This window comes from Brachyhypopomus gauderio, chromosome 4 (assembly GCF_052324685.1).
Source record: "Brachyhypopomus gauderio isolate BG-103 chromosome 4, BGAUD_0.2, whole genome shotgun sequence".
Classification (NCBI taxonomy): Eukaryota; Metazoa; Chordata; class Actinopteri; order Gymnotiformes; family Hypopomidae; genus Brachyhypopomus; species Brachyhypopomus gauderio.
Window position 1 is genome coordinate 989,162 of NC_135214.1, and position 26,373 is coordinate 1,015,534.

At 42.8% G+C, this 26,373-nt stretch overlaps 1 protein-coding gene across 5 annotated transcripts; it reads left to right on the forward strand.

The window, feature by feature from the left end:
- The first annotated feature begins 5,107 nt into the window (after positions 1 to 5,107).
- On the forward strand, positions 5,108 to 24,210 carry LOC143511744 (interferon-induced protein 44-like). Of its 5 annotated transcripts, XM_077001342.1 has the most exons (15): positions 5,108 to 5,201; positions 9,565 to 9,661; positions 9,741 to 9,773; positions 10,305 to 10,594; positions 10,922 to 10,952; positions 14,032 to 14,227; positions 14,371 to 14,514; positions 14,684 to 14,855; positions 17,828 to 17,928; positions 18,011 to 20,447; positions 20,603 to 20,746; positions 20,910 to 21,081; positions 21,574 to 22,086; positions 23,227 to 23,330; positions 23,438 to 24,210. In XM_077001342.1, exons 2-10 carry the CDS (start codon positions 9,657 to 9,659, stop codon positions 18,185 to 18,187), a joined length of 1,149 nt encoding a protein of 382 aa, XP_076857457.1. In that variant the 5' UTR covers positions 5,108 to 5,201; positions 9,565 to 9,656; the 3' UTR covers positions 18,188 to 20,447; positions 20,603 to 20,746; positions 20,910 to 21,081; positions 21,574 to 22,086; positions 23,227 to 23,330; positions 23,438 to 24,210. The 5 variants fall into 5 exon arrangements, with proteins under 5 accessions (XP_076857457.1, XP_076857456.1, XP_076857460.1 ...); XM_077001341.1 differs by lacking the exon at positions 21,574 to 22,086; XM_077001345.1 differs by lacking the exon at positions 21,574 to 22,086 and having other exon boundaries at positions 10,328 to 10,594.
- The last annotated feature ends 2,163 nt before the right edge of the window (positions 24,211 to 26,373 follow it).

Consider the following 26,373-nt stretch of genomic DNA (forward strand, 5'->3'; position numbering starts at 1 on the left):
CAGTTTTCTTGCATTACGTTAACAAATACGAGCCTCTTGTAATTCCAGGAAACATGAGAGAACGTGAAGACATTAAGATTGGGTGTTTTGAAAATAAACAACCATTAAAAAATGTGATAAAAAGCGAATTATTTCGAATCATTTCGAGTATATGTATAAATATTTAACTTAATTAAATGTAACATTGAAAACGTGTTGAAATGGACCTTGAAAGTGACGTGCAAGTGCTTTAATTCCACCTTATAAAGGTGTATGAACCCTGCAAACATGACTTTGTTCATTGTGCTGAGGCGCGGCGCGTGCGAAGTTACAAAATTCGAGAGGTGCACGACCTCGCGAATCACCAGCACGCGAGGCTCTCGCGCACGGGTGGAGCCACCGCGATTACGTCATTTTCGGCGCACGCGCCGCCCGCGCGCGCCGTGTCAAATATAATGGCTTAAACCAGGCTTAACATGGATGGTTTTGTTCTGTTTGTATTTAAAAGCTCTATCCAGTGTAATTTTTTTGTAACATACCTACTTAAAGCAGGTAATCTTACGGCTTATGTTTTTGTGAATAGTGAATTTGATAAAAACAAGAGAGCTTCATACCTTTTAAAACTCACCAGGATTCACTAAATTTGACTTGATCTTTAAATAGTTTTCTGAAGAGGACCCCCAGATTTATGTACATTTATTGCTCAGGTGTTGCATTTTGTCACTTCATAGATTCTCTCTTCTCTCCCTACACAGGCTGTTTAGATAAATATACTTTATAAATGTGTTTATTGTGTAGAATTAGGCAAAAGAGGTCGTGTCCCAACTACACCACATTTTCAGTAATTGCTAGCATTGTCTTTTGCCAGGAAAGATTTTCAGTCAAATGAAAATTTCTTGCTTTAACCCATGGGCTATATTCACTTGCCATAAACCTTGGGTGCTTTACACACAAAAAAAAAACTGTCCTTGCATCTCATATGATGTAACAATGACTTTTGTCAATGTCTATCCATGTGTCACTTTGGTATTAGATTAGAGACAATAATCATTAATCATTTGACAAAAAATGTTAGACAATTTGGCTTTTTCTTTTAGTTATTATCTTACATTGTAGTCAACCTGAAAATGTATTCAAAGAGGTTATTAGTTTATCCTTACAGATAAAAAGGAGGAAAATGTGGAAGACATTTTGATATGCCATATAATGTTGTTAAGAAAATGCAATCTACTTGTTAAGATATGTAAATTGTTTGCTAAATTGAATGTTAAAAGGTAGAAGGTTGGTGAGATGATTATGGCGACTGAAAGAAGACAAGATAAATGTTAAATGTGAAATGTGTCGTATTTTGTCAATTGTGATTTTTACACCGCAATCGAAATTTGTCCTCCGCTTTTAACCCATCTGTGCAGTTAGAACACACACACACACTAGTGATTACTAGGGGGCTGTGGATCACACGTGCCCAGAGCGGTGGGCAGCCCTAGCCCGGCGCCCGGGGAGCAGTTGGGGTTAGGTGCCTTGCTCAAGGGCACCTCAGTCATGGCCTCAGGTCTGGGAATCGAACCCACAACCCTCCGGTCACAAGACCAGTTCCCTACCACCAGGCCATGACTGCCCAAGATGGCACTTTCTGTGTGTCGGAGGAGAGATTAAAGGCACGAACCTGTATGAAGTTAAGGTGCATAGAAGTGCAAAAGTTAAGCAAAGAAACAATAAAGATGATGGCTGAGGCTGGGGAAATTTTCTTGGTAAAACAAAAATGTCAGCAATAAAGCAAGAGAAAACAAGAAGTTGACTGTGATTTTGCTGATGCTTGTGTGTATCTACTACAGAGTCTGTGGAATTCCACAATAAAGTTTAAAAGAACTCAAGCAATTCACCTATGAATATGTTCCGCTCACAATTTATAGTATATTGCTAATTCAATTATGTTTACATCATATTATCTCTTCGCAGCTCTTTAAATTCAGCACTAGATGTAGTCAAAGGTGTTCACATTCATGTTCTTTCAATCTAGTGGCATGTGGTGGTGACAGTATTCTGAAACAGTAAGGCTATCTATACATATTTGCACATGAAAATTGCCTTCTGGATCAAGTTTAGCTGTCACGGTGGGCTGCTTCCAGCGAGCAGGGGAGACTAGGTGGGGGGCAAGGGGGGACAGTGCCTCTGTCACAACATCCTTGGACACACAATTTTTGTGAATGGCAATGAAGCAGCACCAGTATTGCCAACTTCGGGGGGGTTATGTCAACTAGAAACTTTCAGTCCCGCCCTCCCCTATTCCATTCGGTTTGCTTGAGTGAGAAGGGGGAGTGGTGAATTAGGCAAAAATTTTCTGCCCCCCCCCCCCCCCCCCCCCCCCCAATGTTTACTTTTGCTTCTTAAATGCCGGCACCATAAGGTTAGTAATGAACCGCTCTAACAGATCTACGTATCCCAGTCTGGTCCCTCCAGTTCTGATGGTCTAGAACCCTGACACCCATGCCCAGACACACACACTCACTCCAGACCACTCCCACGTTCCCAGTCTCCTACCTACTCTCTATATCAGGGGTCTCCAACATGTCGCTCGCGAGCTACCAGTAGCTCGCCACCCCTTTCCGAGTAGCTCGCCAAAGGGCCAATGAATTACATATAAATTTGTAAACCTAATTGGTCCCATCGAGAAATCTACTTAAATGTATGTCCAATCAAAATTCACAGTTGTCCCTCCCCTTCTAACACTAAATGATTATTCGCCAATTATACAACAGTAAGTTCACAATCCGACTGGTTGAGAAGTGTTCTAACCCTGCAGATATGTGTGATAACAGCACGGTATTCTCGTTCTCTGTATCACTCCGCGGACGCGTTGTCAAGTAACGGCATGTACATATATTCACTATAACACACTCCCTCTCCTGTTCTATTGCTCAATTAGCTGTCAATCAAAAAGTTAGGCTGCCGTCAATATTGAATAAACCAGGGGTCACCCACGTCATGAGTCGCCACGTCATGTTTTTGCTACTATTATAGATTGTCTGCGGTTGCTAGCGGTCTTCCCGCTTAGCAACTGACACTCGCACACGCAACTTTCGTTCGCCACCCCCCCCCCCCCCCCCCCCCCCCCGCTCAACAACTTCCGTTCGCCTCGCCGCCGCGTACTAATCTGGTAGCCCTCCGCAATACTTGGTATCCAAGAACTAGCTCCCAGTTTCAAAAAGGTTGGAGACCCCTGCTCTATATAAACCCACAGGTCCAGAGAGCCAGTGCTGTGCATTCCTCCAGAATACATCACACCTGGTTCAAATTTTCATTTACCATTAATAAACAGATTATCACATTATATATAAATACATAAGCATATAAATACATTATCTAGTCCACATATATTGATCATATGTTTATATGTAAAAGAAAATATTGCATAAGCAGCTGAATCTGCATTCTCAAAACTTGCCCTTCAGATTCCATAGATTCAGACATGGGACAGACCCAATCAATACCTAGGTGAGTTTAAATTATATCATATGCACTGATATATTAAGACTTAATTTGTAATTAATTAATATAACAAATGAATCCTAATTTTGAATTCTAGAAGCGTTATATAACAGACACATCTCAAGTAGTGAGAGAGAATATGCTAGTTAATTTAATGATTAAATAATTAATGACAGTTGTATATATATTGCCTTTTTGTAAATCATTGGTTAAAATTTTTTGAGGTTACCATAAAAAAAAAAACAGATCAAAACATGGCAGTGTCTGAGTACCATTTTATCTTTTGAATTATAGTACCTTCTGTATTCATTCCTGTGGAAATTGATTGGACTGTTTTTATATCTCATTGCACCGATTGCAACTTGAGCTCAAGTAATGCCAAACACAAGGGGTCACAAACACAAAAGGACTAAGAGTGGCATAGGAGAAGAATGGTTCTAAACTGGAATTGTGTGCAGGGCAAGCACATCAAGGACTGAGTTGGTAGAACCTATTCTTGGAAAATCAAGGAAGTTGATGAGCGAGATGAGGGGAAGTATACCATAAAGCTGTAGAACAAATCGGGTACTGCCTCCTGCTCTGCCATGGTGACTGTTGGTATGGAGTGACTTTAAATTCACCCTCAAACATTCAAACCAATCAACACACACAGAATGATGAAAATTCACACAATTTCTTCAATGTTGACAACAATCACCTAATGAATTATTATAAAATTAGGTATTTCACAGAGACACCATTGTAATGATGGGGAAAAAAAATTAAAAAATTGTTAATTCAAGTTATAATTAATATTTAAATAGATCTTTAAACTTCCTTTAATTAATAGGAATGAACAAAACTAGACACAATATTGACCTGCTGATCAGCCCTTTGCAGTAGTTGTATTAGTAGAATGTATTTTATCCCAGTGCTCAATGTGATATGATAAAAAATGAGAAAATGAAATAGAACACAGTAGATTATTGTGGTTCTTTAAATGTCAGGTTGAGTTAAAAAATAAATAAATGAAGGTACCAACCATCTGTGTTAAACATCTCTGCAAAACCTCCCTAAAAGTACATGGATAGCAAACCTCTTAGCTGACCGTCTACACAGGCCAAGTAGTACCACTAGGTCACGCTACACAAACCTGTACACAGGGAAGCAGCACACTGTACAACAAATCACTACAATATGCACACACACAACACTGTCTACATGAATAGCAATAATCGTTGGCATCAGTGTTCCAAGCTTCCATGGACCTTGTGGTATCAAACACCATTGGCCACATGATATATGGTGCAGTTAATCCTTACAGATGGATTGCTCTGTATGCATTTCACAAACATTGCAATCTCTACATGGGCAGTAATACTCACTAGGTGAAGCGTTACATTTTGCTTGGATGTCATGTCTTCCAGCACTGTGGGCCACTTGCTCTAGAGTGTGATTGGTGCTTACAGACAGATCCATTGGACATCAGCCAATCGCAAATAGTGTCAGCAATGTCGGGAGTTGACATGTAAAAGAGAGAACACCACCACCTTGGCTGTCTGAATGAAGCCATTGATTTCCTGGGCTTTGACTTTCAGTTTCATATTGATCACTCCACCCCCACCCACCCACACCACACCCCCACTAAGGCACAGTGTAGAGCTTAATGTAAAAGAGCAGGAGCATTTAGAGACAGATAGAGAGGTGCAGACACAGAGCAGCAGAGGAAGGAGCAGCTCACTCTTATTACAAAGGTAAGAGATGCTGTGTGTTGGGTTGGGATTAAGACTTCACAAGTGGACTAAGGAAATGGGTCATGCGTGGTCTTCATAGACAAATACTTCAGTCAGTACATACACAAATGTAAGAATAGGGTTGCATTCAATACCCATCTTGTTCTAAAATGAAGGAGTGCATTGAATAAAGAATAAAGAGGATGAAAAGTTTTTGTTACTTTTAGGTAACACTGCCAAACAACACTTTTGGGATCAGATTCTCAGAAATGATTCCACACAAAGCTGCCTGCTGGTTATTGTATCCTTAATTTGGTTTATGTCATGGGTTTTGCGTTGGTGCACTTTATCCATTAAAGTCCCCATTTTTGCTGAGACTGGCATGATCACTTCCTCCTTTTTTGCATTTCCCTTGCCCGTCACATGCATCTATACTGAAGCATTGTTTAAAAATGTTTTCAGTTTAAAGAAATAAATAGTAGCCATTCCTAAGATTACTTGCTTCTTGTTGTCTATTGTAGTACAGTGATGTTCAGAATGATAATGTCATGTGGTTTTTGTCGTATTTATGATCAGGCGTGACCTGGTACTGTGTGACTCTGTCATTACTTGTGTTAGTCACTTTGTGAAGCTTCAAAATGTTTATTACTAAAGCATGGCACAATTTTGAATTTGAATATGAATATGTTAATCTCACAATATGCAGTCTCTTGCTAATTAAATAGTGTTTTTATTAGATTACCTCATCCCAGCTTTTTTAAATACAGCACCAGATGATGTTAGGGATTGCACCCCACCTCAGTTCACGGGTGAACTGAAAATTCATGTTCTTTCAATTTTCATGAAGAGAATGAGGAAGCAGGAGGTTATCCATTATGCCATGTAGCATAAGGAGGGAGGGGTGTGTGATGTGTGTGTGTGTGTGTGTGTGTGGGGGGGGGGGGGGCCTACCGGGGGGGCCTACCGTAACACTGGTGTCTTGTGATGGTGACAGTATTCTCAAACAATTAGGCTATTTATACAGAATTTATACAGAAATTTATACAGAATACATTCTTGATTGCACGAAAATTATATTTCTGATTTTAAATCTACTAGAGTTCCTCTGTAAATGAAAAATGGCTTCTGAATCAATCGAGTGAGTGGGACCCAGAAGCAGTAAAAGTCCTCACCAGGATTTTGCTCAAGCTTGCTAGATTTTCTAATTAGTGCAATCCAGGTAAAATTAGTGGAATCAACAAAATCCAGGAAGCCTGAGCAAAATCCTGGTGAGGACTTTTACTTTCTGAACCTGGAATTGACACCTCTGCCCAGAAGATGAATCCTATAATAAAACAATATCTGTCAATGATCAATATGTTAAAAGGACATGAGAGATCAAAGAGGGTTTCTGAGACTGATTATCAGAACCCACAGCTATCCACAGAGATGGAAGTCCATGCATAGCACCATGTTTAACAACAATGTCAGCCAGGAAATTCTCAATCACATCATGATTATAATTACACCTCAGTGTTAAAATGATTGTTCTCACGATTCTTGATTTTAATAATAGTCAAGCTAGATGGCAAATTACATGCAGCTAATAGATCAGTAATAAGTGTTGAATGTGAAATAGGTTTCCATCCGTTGAACTTTTGAAGATCGCTTGGAGTGAGATTTGAACCTGGAGGAGGTGGCGAGTGTAAATTTTTGAGGGGGGGGGGGGGGGGTTGGCGAATGTAAAATGGACACAAATTAAGTATTATATCGCGACCTATCGATCGCCGGTGGTTGGCGCCAGAGCGAACTAATAACTCATTGAATCATAGATATGAGAGGTAAATAAACTAGATATTTTTTTTTCGGCGTGAAAAATCGGATGTGTGGCGTGAGAGCGTGTGAAAACGGTCAAATGCGTGTGTCTCACGCTCAATGCGTGAGAGTTGGCGACCCTGGACCATATTGCCTGACATCCCAACAAACAAAAAAAGAGTATTTGCTATAACTGGAGACAAGCATATTGAGCATATATTTTCTATAATATAATTATCGTATATTATTTTATTTAGTTATCGTTTCGTTTTCGTCATGAAAAAAAGGTTCGTTGATGAAAACTATGATGAAAATTATTCGTCAACAAAATTAACACTGGTCACAGAAAACGCGCTCTCAGCGAATTCGGCCATTAGCAATATCTTCCAGTAATGCCAACGCTGCCATCTCTCAAGAACTCCAGCGCAACATTTCATGCATGTTTATATAATCTAGGCTAAGTGGAAACACGTTAAATGATTAGTTCAGTAACCCAATGCAATAGTCTTGATTAATTTACTATTTCATTGTCTAATTAATTTACTTTATTTTACCCAATAAGGGCTTACTACAATGTGTGCGTAATAGTTGTAATTTCAATGCATCAGCTCTAAGTGTCGCTAAATGACAAAAACACATTAGTGGGGATACGCACTTTCCCATGTTCATCTGACCATTTGCGTGAAACAGCCTATGCAATGATTTTGTACATATGCACGGTTGGTACTTGAGGCCCCAGAGGATTTGATACAGGACTATATAGCTTCAGAGTGGATACCCATGTTCAGCTAGTACATTTCCACCATCAAATGCACCTTACCTAGCCATCTGACACACTCCAGAATTGGCCCATATGAAGGAGTCATGAGTACTCCCAGGCCACTTGGCCACAATGTCCATAAAGAGGCCTTGGTGGTTGTGTATTACTTGTATATTCAAAGCAGAGAAGCCTTTACGGCAGATGTAGATTGGGCTCAAGAGGCTGGGAGTGTGTTGGGCTGCTGTCCAGAGTGCCATCCACGGCACCAACAACACCATGAATGTTTACAATTGCATGAAAACCAATTTTGGTTTTATGTAATGCATCCCTAGTCCTTGAAAATTTTGTATACAGTGAGTCACCGCTTAACGACAGGTCTGGTTAACGACGGACCGGAGTTACGACCGACTTTTTTTTTTATTTTGCGCGGTGCGCAAAGCCCATCTGTGGCATAAAATCTGAGGGCTGTCAGTAACTGCATCATAGAGCTAAGGGCAAAATTCTGCATTCAGGCAAGCTACATGGCTTTGTGGATTATGTCATCTTCTTAAATTGTGTCTTCTATTCAAAGCCAATACTCTTTGAAGAGCTACCATGTACCCACTATATAATATATATATATATATATATATATATATATATATATATATATATATATATATATATATATATATATTATATAGTGGGCCAGTCTGTGGGCCACTTATTCCCCCCTGTCCGCCCCTGGTATCTTTTGATGAGTTTTTACTTTGAACTTTTTGAATCCTGCACCTGACAAATAACCCAAAGTATTAAAAAATTAAAACTAATACTAGAACTAATGAAAACTAAACTAAAACTAATTGAATTAGAAAAAAAAGTCACAATGAAATAAAAACTTTAATGAAAAATCTAAAACTATTATAACCTTGGTCCGAATGGGTTACAAACGACTATAACAGGCGTACTCAACTAAAACTGTCCGCGGTCCAATTTTGGCAGATACCTGTGACCTGAGGTCCGGTGCGGCGGGGGTGGCGAACGTAAGTTGTTGAGCGGGGGGGGGGGTGCGCGAACGGTGGAGGCGTTTATACTTTCGCGAGCGTCACTGCAGTGTTCTCCGAAACGATAGGCGTTTTGTCCGAAACGATATGTGGTAGAAACACCCCTCAAAACAGGGGAATGAACATTTACCTGACCAATTTTATGGTTTGCTATATGTTTCAGGTTTGAAAAGTGCTGGAATTTAGGTTAAAGTACTTTAAAATGCTTGAAATTGTAACTACTTGGTTTCACAACAAATATCTGTCTGACTGAATAGTTCTCTTGTATTAGGTTAACAAATACGAGCCTCTTGTAATTCCAGGACGAAACACGAGAGAACGTGAAGACGTGAAGATTGGGCGTTTTTTAAATAAACAACCATTAAATAATGTGATAAAAAGCGAATTATTTCGAGTATATGTATAAATATTTAACTTAATTATGTTTAACATGCTGGGAAATATTGAAATGGACCTTGAAAGTGACGTACAAGTGCTTGAATTCCACCTTATAAAGGTGTATGAACCCAGAAAACGTGACTTTGTTCATTGCGCTGAAGCGCGGCGCGAAGTTACAAAATTAGAGAGGTGCACGACCTCGCGAACCGACAACGCGCGAGGCACTCGCGCACACGCGGAGCCACAGCGATTACGTCATTTTCGCCGCGCGGACCCTCGCGCCGCTCGCGAAGCGTCAACCAGGCAGGCTTGTTGTTGAGCGGGGGGTGGCAAACGTAACACTCGTGACGGAGTGTTTTTTCAATAGCCCTGAAATAAATGCTCCGGTTTTGTTTTGGTCCGTATCCAGTTAATCAGGAATGAGATTGGGTCCGGACAGGACTGCGTTCGGGTCCGGATCCGGACCGCGGTCCGCCAGTTGAGTACCCCTGGACTATAAGTATGATGTAAGAAAGAGTTTTGGGAAACACATGATTATTACTACAAATAAATACATGGATGAAACATTTGTCTTTATTTCCATAGAATCAGTCATGGGAGGAAGCCAATCAAAACCAGGTGAGTTTAAATGACATCATATACGCTGACACTGCAAGATGGAGCAGTCAGGAGGACGAATTTACGCAGATGAGCGACTATGGGCAAATCCATAGTTGTAGTCACATACAGACACATCTCAAGAAAAGAAAATGTAGAAGTTAATTTAATTATTACTAATCACAGCTGTGCACATACTTCATTTTTCAAAATCACATGTGGTTCAAATTTTCAGGTTACCGTTAATAAACAGACCATAATATTGTGCGAGTGTCTGAGTACCATTTTATCTTGTGAACTAGCACATCTTCTGTATTCATTCTTGTGGAAATTGATTGGACTGTTTTTTTGTCATGTTGCAGCAATTATAATTTGAACTCAACTGATTCCAAACACAAAGGGTCTCAGTGTCAGGTCCAGTGTCATTTCATAAATAGTTTAATCATTAGTGCTGTGGCAGTCAAGGACCTGACTCAAGTTATTATTTGCTATTAGTTATGAGGTTTTGTGATATTGCTCTCTAATCTGAACTCATGAAAGAGCACTACACAGTGCACATGTTTTGTATACAATAGAATTCATCACAGTTTTGGGTGATAAACAAGTGGGAACTGGAGAAGAAATCCGTCTTTCCTGTGAGACAAACACAGAAGGATTAACAGTGACATGGGAGAAGGATGGAGAAAAACCGACGTGTGTGCAGGACAAACACATCATGAAACAAGATGGTACAAAGTGTTCTTTGCAAATCCTGAACGCTGATGAGCGAGATGAGGGGAAGTATACTGTAAAGGTGGAGAACAAATCGGGTACTGCCTCCTGCTCTGCCATGGTGATTGTTGGTACGGAGTGACTTTTATATTCATTTTCTGACAGACACATATTCTTTTAACTTATTGTAGATTCCGTTAAATGTGCAAAAAGTATCCTTGTGATGATAGTGAGAAGATTATGAAGAAAGCATAATTGAACTTATATAGGCAGAAGGCAGGCTCATTGTTATGGACCATACAAACTTCCTAACATCCTGCATCCAAGAACCAAAGGTGTTTCTTAACCCAGGCCAAATTTCATGTTTCATGTATTCATAAAAAACTTTATAATGTCATTAATGTGCACCCTTTCAAGTGCTTTGCTAACTCCTGCTACAAATCTTGTGTCTCTTACAGAACTCAAGGAGTGGAGGACAGTACAATGGAAGTAAGTCCACAGTCATTCTGTCATGTTGTGTCATGGGGTCAAGGACCAATAACACCATCATGCTTGTGATTTCTTGTCCATTTCTACATAGTAGTCTTGGAAAGGAACTACCATTTTTGTTGATCCTGAGATTCTGTTGTGTGCGAAGTATACATAAAAATAATTTTATGAAAATACAAATATTAACCTAATCATATACAATGTAGTATTCGTTCTGTAACAACACCAATGTAGTCAAATAATAACTGAATCTATCCCATAAATGACTGGACACTATGGACCAGTTAAAGGAAAAATTCAAATTTAGACAAATTTACCCTTACCCAAAAAAATTGTTTATCAGGCAGGCTATAGTCATCTTGTTTCCTCTGCTCAGGGAAGACACCCACACATGCACAACCATAATCTTGTACACTCCAGGGTCAAATTATCAAACTTGCATCCCACCAATTATAGATAATCTCAAATACATTTGCACTTGCTTCTGATGTTACAGTGAATCATATCTATAAATAAAATAGTTTAAACAAATCAAATCAAATATATTTGTATAGCGCTTTTCACAACACATGTTGTCACAAAGCGCTTTACAGGATTTACAAGGTTAACAATACTATGGGTCCAAATCCCTAATTGTGACGTTCGGGCACAGCCAAGGACGAGACACAGAATCCTCGGTTTTTAGGACAGACGTCACTTTTAATCTTCACTGAAGTTGCGCAATAGCGCACGAGAAACATACACGAACACTCAACGGGTAGACTTTAGACAACGACGAGCACAGGACACTGCGCGAGCGCACATTAAATAGACAAACCACATTAACCCCAGGTGATTACGAGACGATTCACAGGTGAGACGGATTATCACATGACATAGCTATCACCATGAAATATCCACAGACGCAGACGATGCACGTAGACTACGTAAACACACGCCCAAAAGGGAGGGGCCGGGGTCCTCAACGTGACAGACACCCCCTCCAAGGGCACTACCCGTCCCGGGGTGCCAACAGGACCGAGTGCCCCGAACCCACGACGATGGGCGGATCCGACGCGCTCAGTCCTGCGTCTGGGAGGTGACTGCCCTTGGCGAAGCGTCCATCATGAATCGCCTAGCACACCCTCCCTGGGAAGACGGGGGGAAAAGACGTTAAACACATTCAACGGCACATTCACAAACACACAAACAGGCACGCTCACACACAGAGGAATAAACGGGAAAAGGGGATTTGACACACAGACGGGAAAACTCACAAACATTGGGACTGACAAACATGAAACAGGCACCAGGCTTCGCGCCAGGAGGAGCGCGAGTAGAGGAGAGAGATCCGGCGCTGCTGGTGCTGCATTGGGCAGTCCTCCTGCTTTCGCTGCGTTCCCTCCACCGGGTGCAGCGCGGCGGGCTGACGCGCCCGGTGCAGCGCGGCGGTCGTACGCGCCCCGTGCAGCGCGGCGGTCGTACGCGCCCCGTGCAGCGCGGCGGACGGACTCTCCCCTCGGCTGGCCGTCTGGGATGTCCACTTCCATTTCCTCCGTCTCGCTGCCACGGCTCCATTCCATGGGCTGCTCCGGGCTGCCACCCCGGGAGCAGTCCATGCTCTCTCCTCCTGAGCGATCCGCGGACGGGGTCCATCTCCCCTTCACAGTCCCCGCAGAACACTCATAGGAGGGTGGACCGTCCTCCTCCTCCGAGCACAGTTCGCTGTCCGTGTACTCAGAGACGCCTGAGTACACGGACAGAGGACAGTCGTCTTCCTCCCCGCCCTCTATGACGGAAGAGGGACCTACGGGCGGAGGGGGATAGTCCTCTTCCTCGGACTCCTCCTCCTCCCCGTAGTCTACGGTGGACGCGTTGTCGAGCGAGGGGGGGTAGTCCACTCCCTCTCCACCGTAGTCCACGGTGGACGCGTCGTCGAACGACGGAGGGTAGTCCGTTCCCTCTCCACCGTAGTCCACGGTGGACGCGTCATCGAACGACGGAGGGTAGGCGGCTTCCACCTCTTCCTGCTCCTCCCCCTCGCCAGGGGAATCCCCCTCACCGAACTCCTCCTCCGGGGTTGACGCGGTAGCGCTGACGGTGCAGGCGTCTACCCTCTGAGACGAGAGGGCGTGGGGGGAAGACATGTGTCTGTCCAGCCAGCCCCTCACTGCCTCCTGGCGGAACACCACCGCCCACTCGGGGCTGGAGGTTTCCCGAGCCATCCTTAGCAGGGCGGCGCACTGCGGGTCTCGTTCCAGCTGTTCTGGCGTTGGCGCGGCGTCGCGGTGCGGGGGTGTTCCCTCCTCCTCACTGCAGGGAGGGTCCTGCGGGGACGCTGACCCGTATAGGCGAGAGCTCACGGGCAGGCGAGGGATGTCTCTCCCGCCACACCCGTGCAGCCGTCTGGCGATACTCCTCCGCCAGCTCGGGTATGGAGGTCTCCCAAGCTGCGCACAGCAGGTACGCGCACTCCGGGTCCTCCCTGAGCTGCGCCAGTGTCGGCGAAACCCCGCGGCGTGGGGAAGAAGACGAAGAGCGGGGATGCCGCTTGTTAGGCTTCTTGCCCTTCTTGGGCTTGCTTTTGTAGCCCGGCATGATGGGTGTCTCTGGTAGGCTCATCGTTCTGTGACGTTCGGGCGCAGCCAAGGACGAGACACAGAATCCTCGGTTTTTAGGACAGACGTCACTTTTAATCTTCACTGAAGTTGCGCAATAGCGCACGAGAAACATACACGAACACTCAATGGGTAGACTTTAGACAACGACGAGCACAGGACACTGCGCGAGCGCACATTAAATAGACAAACCACATTAACCCCAGGTGATTACGAGACGATTCACAGGTGAGACGGATTATCACATGACATAGCTATCACCACGAAATATCCACAGACGCAGACGATGCACGTAGACTACGTAAACACACGCCCAAAAAGGAGGGGCCAGGGTCCTCAACGTGACACTAATGAGCAAGCCAGAGGCGACAGTGGCAAGGAAAAACTCCCTAGAACAGCGTTGACAGTACAGACAAGCAGCTTTCATTTTGTGTATTTTTGTCCAATATCCCAATCACTTTTTTTTTGGTTGTTTTTCTTAGACAAAATGTAATGGTCGATTCTCTAAGTAAATTAAAAATGGATAATGATCAAGTCAGAGAGCTTAACTTCCTCCTGTATGGACCAGTTGGAGCAGGAAAATCCAGCATCATAAACACCGTCAAAACCATTTTTGAAGATCATTATTGTGTCATTTGTCCAGTTGCAGCACAGTCTACTAAAAGCTATACTAAAATTGTGAGTACACAACTCTGCTAATCTGTTCAGGAATGTTAATACGTCAGATGACCTTGGCTGTACCATAACAATTTTTATTAATATTGGTATTTCTATTGTTTTTGATCGTGATGTTTTATTATTACGTGGTGTGTTTTTTTCAGTATCAAAAATATAATATTAGGAGAGAAGGTGTGGTACCTTTGGTCTTCCATGATACAATGGGTGTAGAAAAAGGAGAAACTGAAGGAGTTCGCACTGATGACATCATCAGTGCTTTGAAAGGACACATAACAGAGGGTTATGTGGTAAGATGCAAATAACATGCACATCACTGTACAAAATGTTTACAATATTATGACTGGTATCTCAGTGCTCTTTGGGTAAAAAGGTATAGATAAACAAAAGTGAATGAACGTAGTATGTATACTATCCAAGCCAGAATGCCATGTACTTTGCTTTGTTTTTCTCCATTAGTTCAACCCGATACTTCAAATTCTCAAACAAAACCCACAGTACCACAAAAATTCCAGCCTGTGTGATATGATCCACTGCCTGGTCAATGTTATTCCAGCAGACAAGATTGCAGTGATGGATGAGCAATCTATTGACAAAATGAAGAAAGTTGGAGAAGCTGCAAGCATATTGGGTGAGTCTGAAGTTTGTTTTTGATTCAGCTTCCCAGCTATCAAGCCTGTACAATGAATGAATAATTAACTCGCTGTAAAAACTATAATGTGACAAAAGAAAATATTTTGTCCTGATATAACAGATTTGATAGCAGTCTTTCTATATGGCAAAAGCAAAGATCTCTCAATATCAGTCAATTCCACACTTTAATCAAATCTGTGGTCAGGATCGTGTAATTGATTTGCTGGTCTTGTAGAGTACTATTACATTTTACAAAAAGTGTCTTACGATCTCATCAGCAGGCAGTGTCATTTTAGGACAATAGAAAATGTAATTAAATTAAATTAAATATGCAAACACAGGAATAAACGCGTGGGGGAGCGGCCATATGTGACAAGATTATTGTGATGCGGTGGGGTTCAATAAATGAAGCCACCGCATGGGGCAACTAAAGCCGTAGAACAGCGAGAGAGGCAGGCAGACACTAAAAAAAGAAAGAAAATCCAAAATAATAATATGAATAATATGTGGGATACTCAACGTGTATAATAAACTCAGCCACAAAAATAATGGGAGAAAATTATAAATGCAAACACAAAGGACGTGGAAAATTCAACATGTGAAAATCAGAAGCCAGGGGAAGTAACTGTCTGGCTGGTGTGACGGGCAGGTGTGAGCAACAAAAAGGAAGCGATCACGCCAAGTCTCAGGGAAAAAGGGTGGTTTAATATAAAGCGTGCAAACCTAAAACCCGTGCAATAGATCCAAATTAAGGATATAATGACCAGCGGTCAACTGGTACAAAGACAAGACATATATAGACAGACAAACGACCATCAGGTGGGAACGGATCACGGGCTCCGCCCACCTGAGGGGCGTACACGACGTCACAAAACAACAACAACACAGCCGCTGTGGACAGAGGCGGCCGGTAGGGGGCCGCCTCACCGTGACAGACCCCCCCACCAAGCCGCACTCCCCTCCACTGGGTGTGTGGCACACAGCGGCTGCACAACAACACGAAGGGGCAGGAAGGCAAGGACAGGCAGGGACACACCTCCTGCAGTCCACGAGCTGAAACACAAAACACAGAACATTAGTCAGCTCACCTCCCTGGGCGGGACCCTGGACCGACGGGGCCGTTAACAACACAAACCCACGCCCCAGTCGGTCCCAGGGCCCTCACGCCCTAACCGGCATTCAGCTGGTAAGCCCCATGGGTGTGAGGACGAGGGGCTACGGCTCCTCTCTCGTCCCTTGTGTGTGTGTGGGTGTGCAGGCTACCTCTCCAAGGCGTGGCTACTTCACCTCCTGGACCTACCTCCTCCCAGAGCTGACCCCTGCCTTCTGCTAGGGGTCACCCCAGCCTCCTGGGGAGCCAACCCCTCCCGGGGCCTCTCATCTCAAGGTGGACTCCTCCACCCAACCCAGGAGCGCCAGAGACCGAGGCCCAGAGCACCCCCGACGCGGGCTAGGGAGCAGCCCCAAGGGCCTCCTGGTCACCCCGGGCAGGAGGGAGGATCTCCATCCCCAGCAGGAGCTTTTCAGACCGGAGCCCCATGGTCCCCAAACATCCGGGGGCCCCAGCCCTCTAGGGAGGGGCTCTTCACGACCGGGCTCCGGTCACCCCACAACACAAGGGGGCTCCTGCCAGGTGAAGACCCCCACAAGGTCCAGGAACACTGCCAAGGAGAAGCACCTGCACAAAGAACACGCCCTCACACACACACACACACACACACACAAAACACAAACGCGCCTTACCCTATTCAGGGCCTCCCTTGGGAGAGACGCCCTCCGTGCCACACCCCATGGCACGGGACCACAGCCGGTCCCCCCCCAAACACACATTCAGGGGGAGGAGCATGCGTGGAATTACACGCAAACATTAGACAACACGTTAGGACACAACACACACGCAAAGACTAGACAAGCAAACAAAAAACGGCGTACACACAAACAGACGGGACCCACAAACGCGCGCTCTACATAAACAGACACAGTGACGCGCCGCTCACGTTCGCAGTCGCTCCCCACATGAAACACAAAACAACACGGGGAGCGAGGCGACGGTGAGGAGCGGCACCAGCGTCACACACAGAACATGTAACATAACACAACGAGCGCGCATACCGATCGACACGTCCGTTCACGCATACACACATTCACAACAACACGGAGTTATCGGCAGGAAGACATTCCTGGTCTTCGCCGTGCCACGGACACAACTCGAAAACACGGTGGAACTCTTCACACACACTGACAACAGACCCGAAGAGCTTTCTCAGGGCAGACTGCCCTGGTCCTCGCCGTGCTACACACACACACAAAACACAAAAGCACGGCGGAGCTCTTCAAACAAAACACTACGCAGACAAACACCACGAGACATGACCACGAACGAAGGAGAAAGAAAAAGAGACTCGGCGGCTTCCGAAGGGTGGCTGGTCATTCTGTGACGGGCAGGTGTGAGCAACAAAAAGGAAGCGATCACACCAAGTCTCAGGGAAAAAGGATGGTTTAATAGAAAGTGTGCAAACCTAAAACCCGTGCAATGGATACAAATTAAGGATATAATGACCAGCGGTCAACTGGTACAAAGACAAGACATATATAGACAGAGGGGCCCACCTGAGGGGCGTACACGACGTCACAAAACAACAACAACAACAGCCGCTGTGGACAGAGGCGGCCGGTAGGGGGCCGCCTCACCGTGACAGTGGCAAACGCCGCAAAGAACAAAAAACCCTTCCCAAACAAAAGCAGAGCTGGACAGGAAAATAACAATGAGAGGAAACCCTGACAATTATTATAGGTTTTTCAACCATGAACAGTATACTGTGCATGTCATTATTTCCTTTACACAATATTTACAAATTGCTAGTGTCTTAAAATGTGTTAGCATATATTATATATGCAAATTATTTTGCTACAGTGCCGATTTTGACCATTAGTCGGTAAATGTGTTTCATCTGTGTGTCTGTGCTGTAGGAATCCCTCAAGTGGTGTTTTTGACTGCAGTTGATCTCGCTTGCCCACTGACAAAAGGAAATGTGCACTGCATCTACAGAAGCAAAAAAATCAAGGAAAATGTGAGTAAAATTGGTAGTGTGAACTTGTGTGGGCACTTATGCAGAGATTGTCTATTAATTGTAATTGTGTGTTTCTGTCCAGATGCAGAAATGCAGTAATTTGCTGGGTGTTCCAGTGAACTGCATCTTCCCCGTGAAGAACTACCATGAAGAGATCCATTTGAATGAGGACATAAACTGTCTGATGCTGGATGCCGTAGCACAAATTATACACAGGGCTCATGCATTTGTGGTCACCATGGCAACAAATACAAAATGATGAAAATTCACAATGATGAAAAATTGACAATGTTGTTTAATTTTACTTGATTCATTTCACGTTTATAGCCAGAAAATGGATGCTCTGGTTTCCCTGTCCCCTCGTCTCGTGTCTGTGTTGTTCCTTGCCCGTTAGTCCCGCCCTACTTGTCTGTTGCCCTGGTTTCCCATTGTCTGCCAGCACTTGTCGTCAGTGTTTCCAGCTGTGTCTGTTTAAGTTCCGTGTATTTATAATCCCAGTGTCTCCCATGTCTGGTATCACGTATTTTGTGCTCCACATGTATCTCTGTTCAAGTCTCTCTGGCTCTTGTGTTTGTGTTTCCCCGTTTTGTTCCTGCCTGCTCCGTTTCCCTGCCTGATTTTGTAAGTACTCCCGTGTTAGTAACGACATACTACATGCTTGTTTAATGTTCAGACTCCCTCAATGATCTGATGATCAGATGTGCCACTGATTCCTCCAGCTTACTGTGTTTTACTGGTTGTTGTACACCATTATGATGATGGATTGGTGGGAAAAATTTGAAACCATGAAAAAAAGAGGCAATCCCTAATATTTAAAATTGTTTTTTTAACTTTTTTTATTGGCAATTAATAAAACTAGACTGTTAGTCATAAAATATATACCATGTATGTTGCTATAGCATTAACTGTTTTGGTTTCAATACCAAGACTAATTCATTTCTGTGTTTATAAAAGTGGAACTGTCTGTTAAAAAAGAGGATGCTCGGGTGAAGAAAAGGTCAAACAATGAAACAATTAATTAAAATTTTACACATTTATTCAGTAAAATCAGCCAATGGCCAAGTCTACAAAGATCAACTTATCAGTTCCAATTTCAGCTTATGATGAGAAAACGGACATGAGACATGCAGTCATGAGGATCGAGTAATTCTGTCCAGTGAACCTCCTGGGCAGGGATCTGTTGGCCTCACTAGTGATAGCAGTGGTGTCTGTACATAATGGATTAAATGCCCAATGCAGTATTGACAGAATTCTAGTTGTGGAAGAAGCTCCCCAACATATTGGTATTCACTAGATTTTGTATAAAGTGGACTAGTGTATCTCGAAGGCTCTAGTTGAGAAAGACAGCAGTTTAACAGCAGCATTACAAACAAACTGAAGGCAGAGATCAAAGGTATGAACTAACTTCCATTTGGACCAGAAGGGAAATCATGGGGAAATGTGAAAATTGGAAAATGAGATGTTGAAATTGCATAGAGGAAGTACTCTAGCACGTTTCTGTCTGAAAACCATGCAAGGGATGTCGGGTATTTACACAATATGTGGATTGTAGAGGGAGATACAAGACATCAGTTCTGACTCAGAAATATGAAGCCAAGCAAAGACCCTTTGCTTATTTCTCATCCTTCATGAACACTGTAAAAAGTAAAACACTGCTGTCATTCATTTAAAGTGTTTTTTCTCTAGTAGTTAAAACTGTCACGGTGAGGGGGCCGGGTCGCCACAGGAGGGCGAGTATGCCGGCCAGCAGCCGATCCAAGCACACACCCCCGAGCACGCAACCACTCCCACCATCACATTCTCCCAAATACTAACACCTGTTCACAATTACGTTGCTCTTTTTAAGCCCGCAGGTCGTCCAGTCCGGTGCTGCACATTGCCGTTACGAGCCGTACTGGACCGTCAAGCGCTGCCTGAGAGTTCCTACTGCCTTTGCGCATTCTGAGTCATCTCGTTTGCTTGGCTTTCATTTTGGTTGTAGTATTATGGAGAATAAAACTCCGGTCAATCCACCTGCATCTCCGGCTGCCTCTGTCCCGACGCCTTCGGCTTCACAAAATCATTTCAGATTATTTGCTTGAATGCAAGTAATTAATTTATACCTACAGTTTGAACTTGCTATTTTAAATTGATACAGTATAGAACGTCAGCTGGACAAGTTGAGCCAATGACAAATATTTCGTGTGATCGATTACTTCAATTTTATTAGGTTTATCAATGTTTTATTTTTTACAGTGAATTAATGTTGTGTCACGTCTAGTGTTGACCATACTGCTGGCATAGATGGTATGAATGCATCAGGCTATGCAGTGGTAACCACTTCACGACCTGCTTGTCTTTCTACACAAGCTGCAGAACTGATTATCATGCAAGAAAACAGCATGGAAAATAGCTGCAAGTTATACTGCTGGCCAATATGCCTTTTCTACTGTACAAATCTTTGCACAACATGGGAATGAATACGTTATTGTGTCATTTGTCCAGTATCGGCACAGTCTACTGTGAGTTATACTAAAACTGTGAGTACACATTGTAACCCTGCTAATCTGTTCAGGAATGTTAATATGTCAGATGCCCGTGGCTGTACCATAATTTTTATTAATATTGGTATTTCTATTGTTTTTGCTGGTGATGTTTTATTATTATTACGTGGTATTTACATGTTTTTTTTCAGTATCAAAAACATATTATTAGGAGAGAAGGTGTGGTACCTTTGGTCTTCTATGATACAATGGGTGTAGAAAAACAAGAATCTGCAGGAGTTCGCACTGATGACATCATCAATGCCTTGAAAGGACACATAACAGAGGATTATGCGGTAAGATACAAATAACATGCACATCACTGTACAGTATGCTGTGTAACTGAATTAACATTCCTGCAGAAACTATGGGGGAAAAAAAGATATAAACAAAAGTGAATGAACGTAGTATGTATACTATCCAAGCCAGTATGCCATGTACTTTGCTTTTCTCCATTAGTTCAACCCAATACTTCAAATTCTTGAGGGAAACCCACAGTACCGCATGAATCCCAACCTGTGTGATAGGATTCACTGTCTAGTCAATGTGATGTCAATGGACAAGATTGCAGTGATGGATGAGCAATCTATTGACAAAATGAAGAAAGTTAGAGAAGCTGCAAGAATAATGGGTGAGTCTCAAGTTTGTTTTGATTCAGCTTCCCAGCTATCAGGGGTGAGTTTCCCGAAAGCGATTGAACTTAGCGATTTACAAACAACTTTAAGAACGACGTAACTTTAAGAACGCAGTTTTTACGCCGGATTCCCAAAACCCTTATCTTTCAAACTTACGAACGAGTCTCTAAGTAGCACTTACTTGACTCCGCCCCCACATTTGCTCAGAACAGGGTCTGCCAGTCGAAAACTGAACCACCGATTTACATACATCTCTATATTATTAAGCCACAAAAGTGTTGTTATGTAACTAGTAATCATAAAATCAAACAACAAAAAAGTATTTACACAACATGTATGTAAAAAAAAATTAAATAGTTCATTTGTAATTGCTGTCCATCGAATGCCAAGCCTACCTATAAATAGACAATTAACCTATTCTAATAACCTTTAGAAGCAATCAAACAGCAATTATGACAAACCGACCACACAAACCAAATTTTTCTCAGGAGGAACTAACACAAATGCAGGAAGAAATTGAAGAAAACAAGAACATACTATTCTCCAAAGCTCGGGGAAGCTCAACAAATAAAGAAAAAAAACAGAAATGGGAAGAAATTGCCCAGAAAATAAGTGCCTGCAGTGCATACAAGAGATCTGCAATGGACATATGCAAAAATGGCACGACTTCGTTAGTCATGCAAAAAGAAAGGGAGTGGAACTTAGTAAAGAGAGGGCTAAGAGAGGGTGGGGGTCAATCATCTACAACAGTCCTCACACCAGAAGAGGAAAAAGCCCTGGGAATACTGGGCCCAACTGCAACCAATCACTGGGGGGATAGATGTAGCCTCAAATGAGTTCCCGACTACCCCACCTCAACCTGCATCCCCTGTGCAACCTTCTTTTCCCTCCAACAGTCCTGTCCTATCTTCTGGCCCTTCCTCTGCACAACATATTGAAAGGTCTTCACATGCAGCGAGTAGTTCATTTCTATTGAAAGCCAAAGGCTCCAGATAGAAAAAGTGAGTCTGCATTTATGCCATTTATATATGTATATTAATAAACAATATGTTGTATTTCATGAAAACAATAATTTAAATTTTCTATATATATTTATGTGCAGTATTGAACTAAGGACATTGGATCCAATATATGTGACGCAATTACGCTTTCAAAAGTACATTAACCTGTTCGTGGATTCGTGTTTGTACCAGTTTGTACACACAAGCGTATGTAGTTCGTAGCGTTTTTAAAGGGATAATCAGCGGCCTCTATCTTTATCGGACAGAACTGCTCGTGAACTTCAGGTTAAGAACAACTTAGCGAGTTATGACAGGGTCAGACCACTCGTAGATTTACGAATGAGTTTAAGTATGACGTGGGTTACGAAGGCTTTTGGGAAACCGGCGTAAATTTAAGAACGTTCGTAAGTACGAGGTTACGAAGTACTTAGCGTTAAGAAAGTTTTGGGAAACTCATCCCAGGTCTGTACACCGAATTAATTATTAGCTTATATTATTGCAATAATTATTATTGTAAAAACAATAATATGACCAAAGAAAATATTTTGATTTGACTGATTTGACAGCAGTATGTGAAGATATGAACATCTGAATGAAATCAATGGTCAAGATGTTGTAGGATCTTTGAAGTCTTGTACATTTATATTTTACAGAGACCAGGAGCCAGACCCATTTATTCTTCTTCTAAAGTCAATTTCTAAAGTTAATTTACTGAAACTGAAAACAAGACAACACAATAAACAACAGTCTACATGAAAGAATCAAACTGCAATCAAACAAGCAAACTACATTAAAAAGCAGACCTGAAGATATCATTAATGAGGCTATGTTAAAAAAAACAAAGCTTAACAAATACAAAAAGCTAGTTGTATGGCTATGTACAAAATGAAACCAAAACAACAGAGCACGTGGCGAACAAAAACACATGACGTGCCATATGTGACAAAGATTATTACTTTTTTCAGGCATTAACAATATTACTTGCATGTCATTATTTCTTTTACACACAATGCTTTACACAATATCTACAAATTGTTAAGTTTCCTAAAGTATTTTAGCTTAAACCATATCTGCAAATTATTTTTCTTCTAATGCCAATTCAGAAGAACATCGCTCAGTAAATGTCTGTCTGTACTGCAGGGATCCTTCAAGTGGTTTTTATGACTGATGTTGATCTTGCCTGTCCTCTGATAAAAGAAAAAAGTTTGCGTTACATCTACAGAAGCAAAAAGATCAAAGAAAATGTGAGTACAATTGCTACTGGGAGCTTGTGTCAGCACTTATGCAGAGATTGTGTATTATGGTGGTGTTACTAGCAAAACATTGAGACTGTGTGTGTGGTTTTGTCCAGATGCAGAAATGCAGTAATTTGCTGGGTGTTCCAGTGAACTGCATCTTCCCCGTGAAGAACTACCATGAAGAGACTGATTTAATTGAGGACATAAACTGCCTGATGCTGGATGCCCTAAAACATATTATACCATGGGCTCAAGAATATGTGGTCAAATGCTCCACCAACACAGCATGATGAAAATTCACAATAATGAAAAATCTTCAATGCTATTTAATATAACTTGCCACTTCGGCAGAAAATGGATACAAAACATATAATTATGTTGAAATATTGTAGTTTTATAGCATATAGCTTTCATGCATAATGGATACCACATTAAACCATGCTATAATTGAATGAATGAATGAATTACATGGATATGCCAAGTGATTTTTTATGACATGACAAATTTAGCCACATTTCTGATGAAAATGAACAAAGTGTAATGGAAAATCTTATATTTTTGTCCTTTCTACTAACATACACATGGATGTAACATTCATGTGATCCTTTCTGATTCAAAACCATGTGATGCCTGTGCTGTTGCTTTTCTCATCCTTCTACTCAATGTATGTGGGCACCATTTGTTAAATTAGGCATGTGTAATCATGTAATTGTAGGCAGCCTGTAGAGAAGAAATGCATTTCTTGTGAATCTAAATGACAAAAAGCCAGTAGTTTTTAGTATAATGGTTCATGATTACAGAGGGGAGGCAGCTCTCTCTTGAAATCGCTTTGAGTGTATGTAACACAGATCTCTGGGTCGATCCATATTTAATAAACTTTATTTTACTTTAATATCTTACTCAAAGGCTTCTGACTTTTCTTGTTCACCATTAAGTTTCAACATTTCAATGACAAAAGAAACCATTTTGAATTTGTGTATAGCATGTGCAGATGATGTGTGCCACTGACTTCTCCAGCTTATTCGTTGTGTGGCTACTGCAGTAGTAGTACTGCAGTGGTGTTTGTATTGGCCTTCCTAAGTCCACAGTTAAATGCTCACTTATTCAAAATGCTGCAGCTAAAATGTAAAGATTGAACTTCCCCAGATCCAGATATCGATGGTTCCTCTGCATCTGTTTGTTTTTAGCCTTTTGTTATGAAAATAACTACATGCCTAATTACATAGGTATATGCAGCTGAAATGTAATTCTGTAATGCTGATTTCAACATGACTGCAAAAATGTGGTTAGAAAAAACAGTGCAAAAATGTTAGTGACACCATTGTAATGATGGATTGATGGAAAAATCATGAACATTGCTGGGAAAAGATGATCCCTAATTTAATCTGTTCTTTAAACTTCCTTTATTAACAATTAACAAAACTAGACCTTTGCAGTAGTTAGAATGTATTTTAGCCCAGTGCTGTATGACATGAAAAAAAAAATTCAGGATGAATAAAGTTACGAAACTGGGGCGAGTTTCCAGCAGTGACTATTGCTCCAAGTATTGCAAGGAAAGCTCAGCTTCCCCTAAAATGTCAAAAAATAAGTGATCAAACATATACTGTTGTGTGTACGTCATTGACTAAATATGCGCTACAACACGTTCAACTTTTGTTCAGAATCAGCTTCTTATCACTGGTAACGTAGCGGCTTTCCTCTCACTCATTCCCGCAGCTTCACGGTGCTTTAAACGGTGTGGACACTGAGCGTCTACAGAGTTTAATAGCGAAGCAAAGAGTGCAGCAAAACGAGACGAGCCATTGGATAAATGCTGGGCTTTGTCCCGCCCATCGGGTGCTCAGTGTCTCTGGGGGTCTATGGGGCAGGGGCTGGCCTCGGCTGGCCCGGACGCTCAGCTTCTGCATGATGATTGGATGATCTATCTGAGGCTGAATCCCTTTTTGATTGACAGCAAAATGAGCGAATCAGCGACCTTTTGGTGTAAACCTTTGCAGGAGCATTTAATTAAATCTTTTTTAGTTTTCATTCTGTTCTGAGTTGAACCGGAAGATTTTTCTAATCCTATTAGTGGCATTTTCTTCGTTAAAAACGACTAATGACAAATCAACCTTCTATTTCTGGTGGTTTTTGTTGTAGCTGCTTGTGTTTGGAGACTGACTTCTTGTCACGTTGAGGACCCCGGCCCCTCCCTTTTGGGCGTGTGTTTACGTCGTCTATGTCTCCTAGGCTGCGTCTGTGGATCTCCGTGGGTGCGGTTATGTCTTGTGATCATCCGTCTCACCTGTGGCTCGTCTCGTAATCACGCGGGGCTTATGTGGTTTGTCTAATTAATGTGCGTTCGCGCAGTGTCCTGTGCTCGTCGTTGTCTGAGTCTGCAAGTTGTGTGTGAATGTTAGAGTCTATCCGTGCGCTTTTGTGCAATATCTGTATAAATAATTGTAACGTCTGTCACGCAAAGGATATTCTGTCTCGTCCTTCATCGTTGCGCCAGCCATTACAGAACGACGAGCCGAAAGAGACAAGATGCCAGGCTACACCACCCGGCCAAAGAAGGGCAAACGCCCTAGCAAGCGGCATTACCGTGCCTCTTCCTCCCCCCGCGCCACAAAACCACGCTGACATTCGAGGAGATGGAGAAGGCTTCGGCTCGTGAGTGCCCGGACCCCGAGACGGCGGAAATGCTCCGCGAGGGCACGGTGAGAATATGGATACATCTACACCCCTCTCCTTCCAGCGCCCTCTTGCCTCTGAGGGTGGGCGCCTGCGTGATAGGTGCCACCGCATCAACCCCAGAGAGCGAGTTTGGGGAGGAGGACTCAGAGGAAGAGGATTACCTCCCCCCGCCCATGTGCCCCTCTCCCACCGTAGGCTATGGTGAGGAGGAAGGGGTGGAGGAGGAGAACTACCCACCGTCCGTGTGTTCAGCGCCCACCGTGGACTACAGTGGGGAGGAGGAGGATGAAAAGGACTACCCTCCATCCGTTTGTTCCATGCCCACCGTGGACTATGATGGGGAGGAGGAGGAGGAAGAGGGGTCCTGCACCGA

Coding starts and splice junctions, on each gene's coding strand:
- LOC143511744 (XM_077001342.1), top strand. Junction 10,595..10,921: donor CTCTGCCATGGTGATTGTTG/GTACGGAGTGAC, acceptor TGTCTCTTACAG/AACTCAAGGAGTGGAGGACA. Junction 14,856..17,827: donor AGAAGCTGCAAGCATATTGG/GTGAGTCTGAAG, acceptor TCTGTGCTGTAG/GAATCCCTCAAGTGGTGTTT.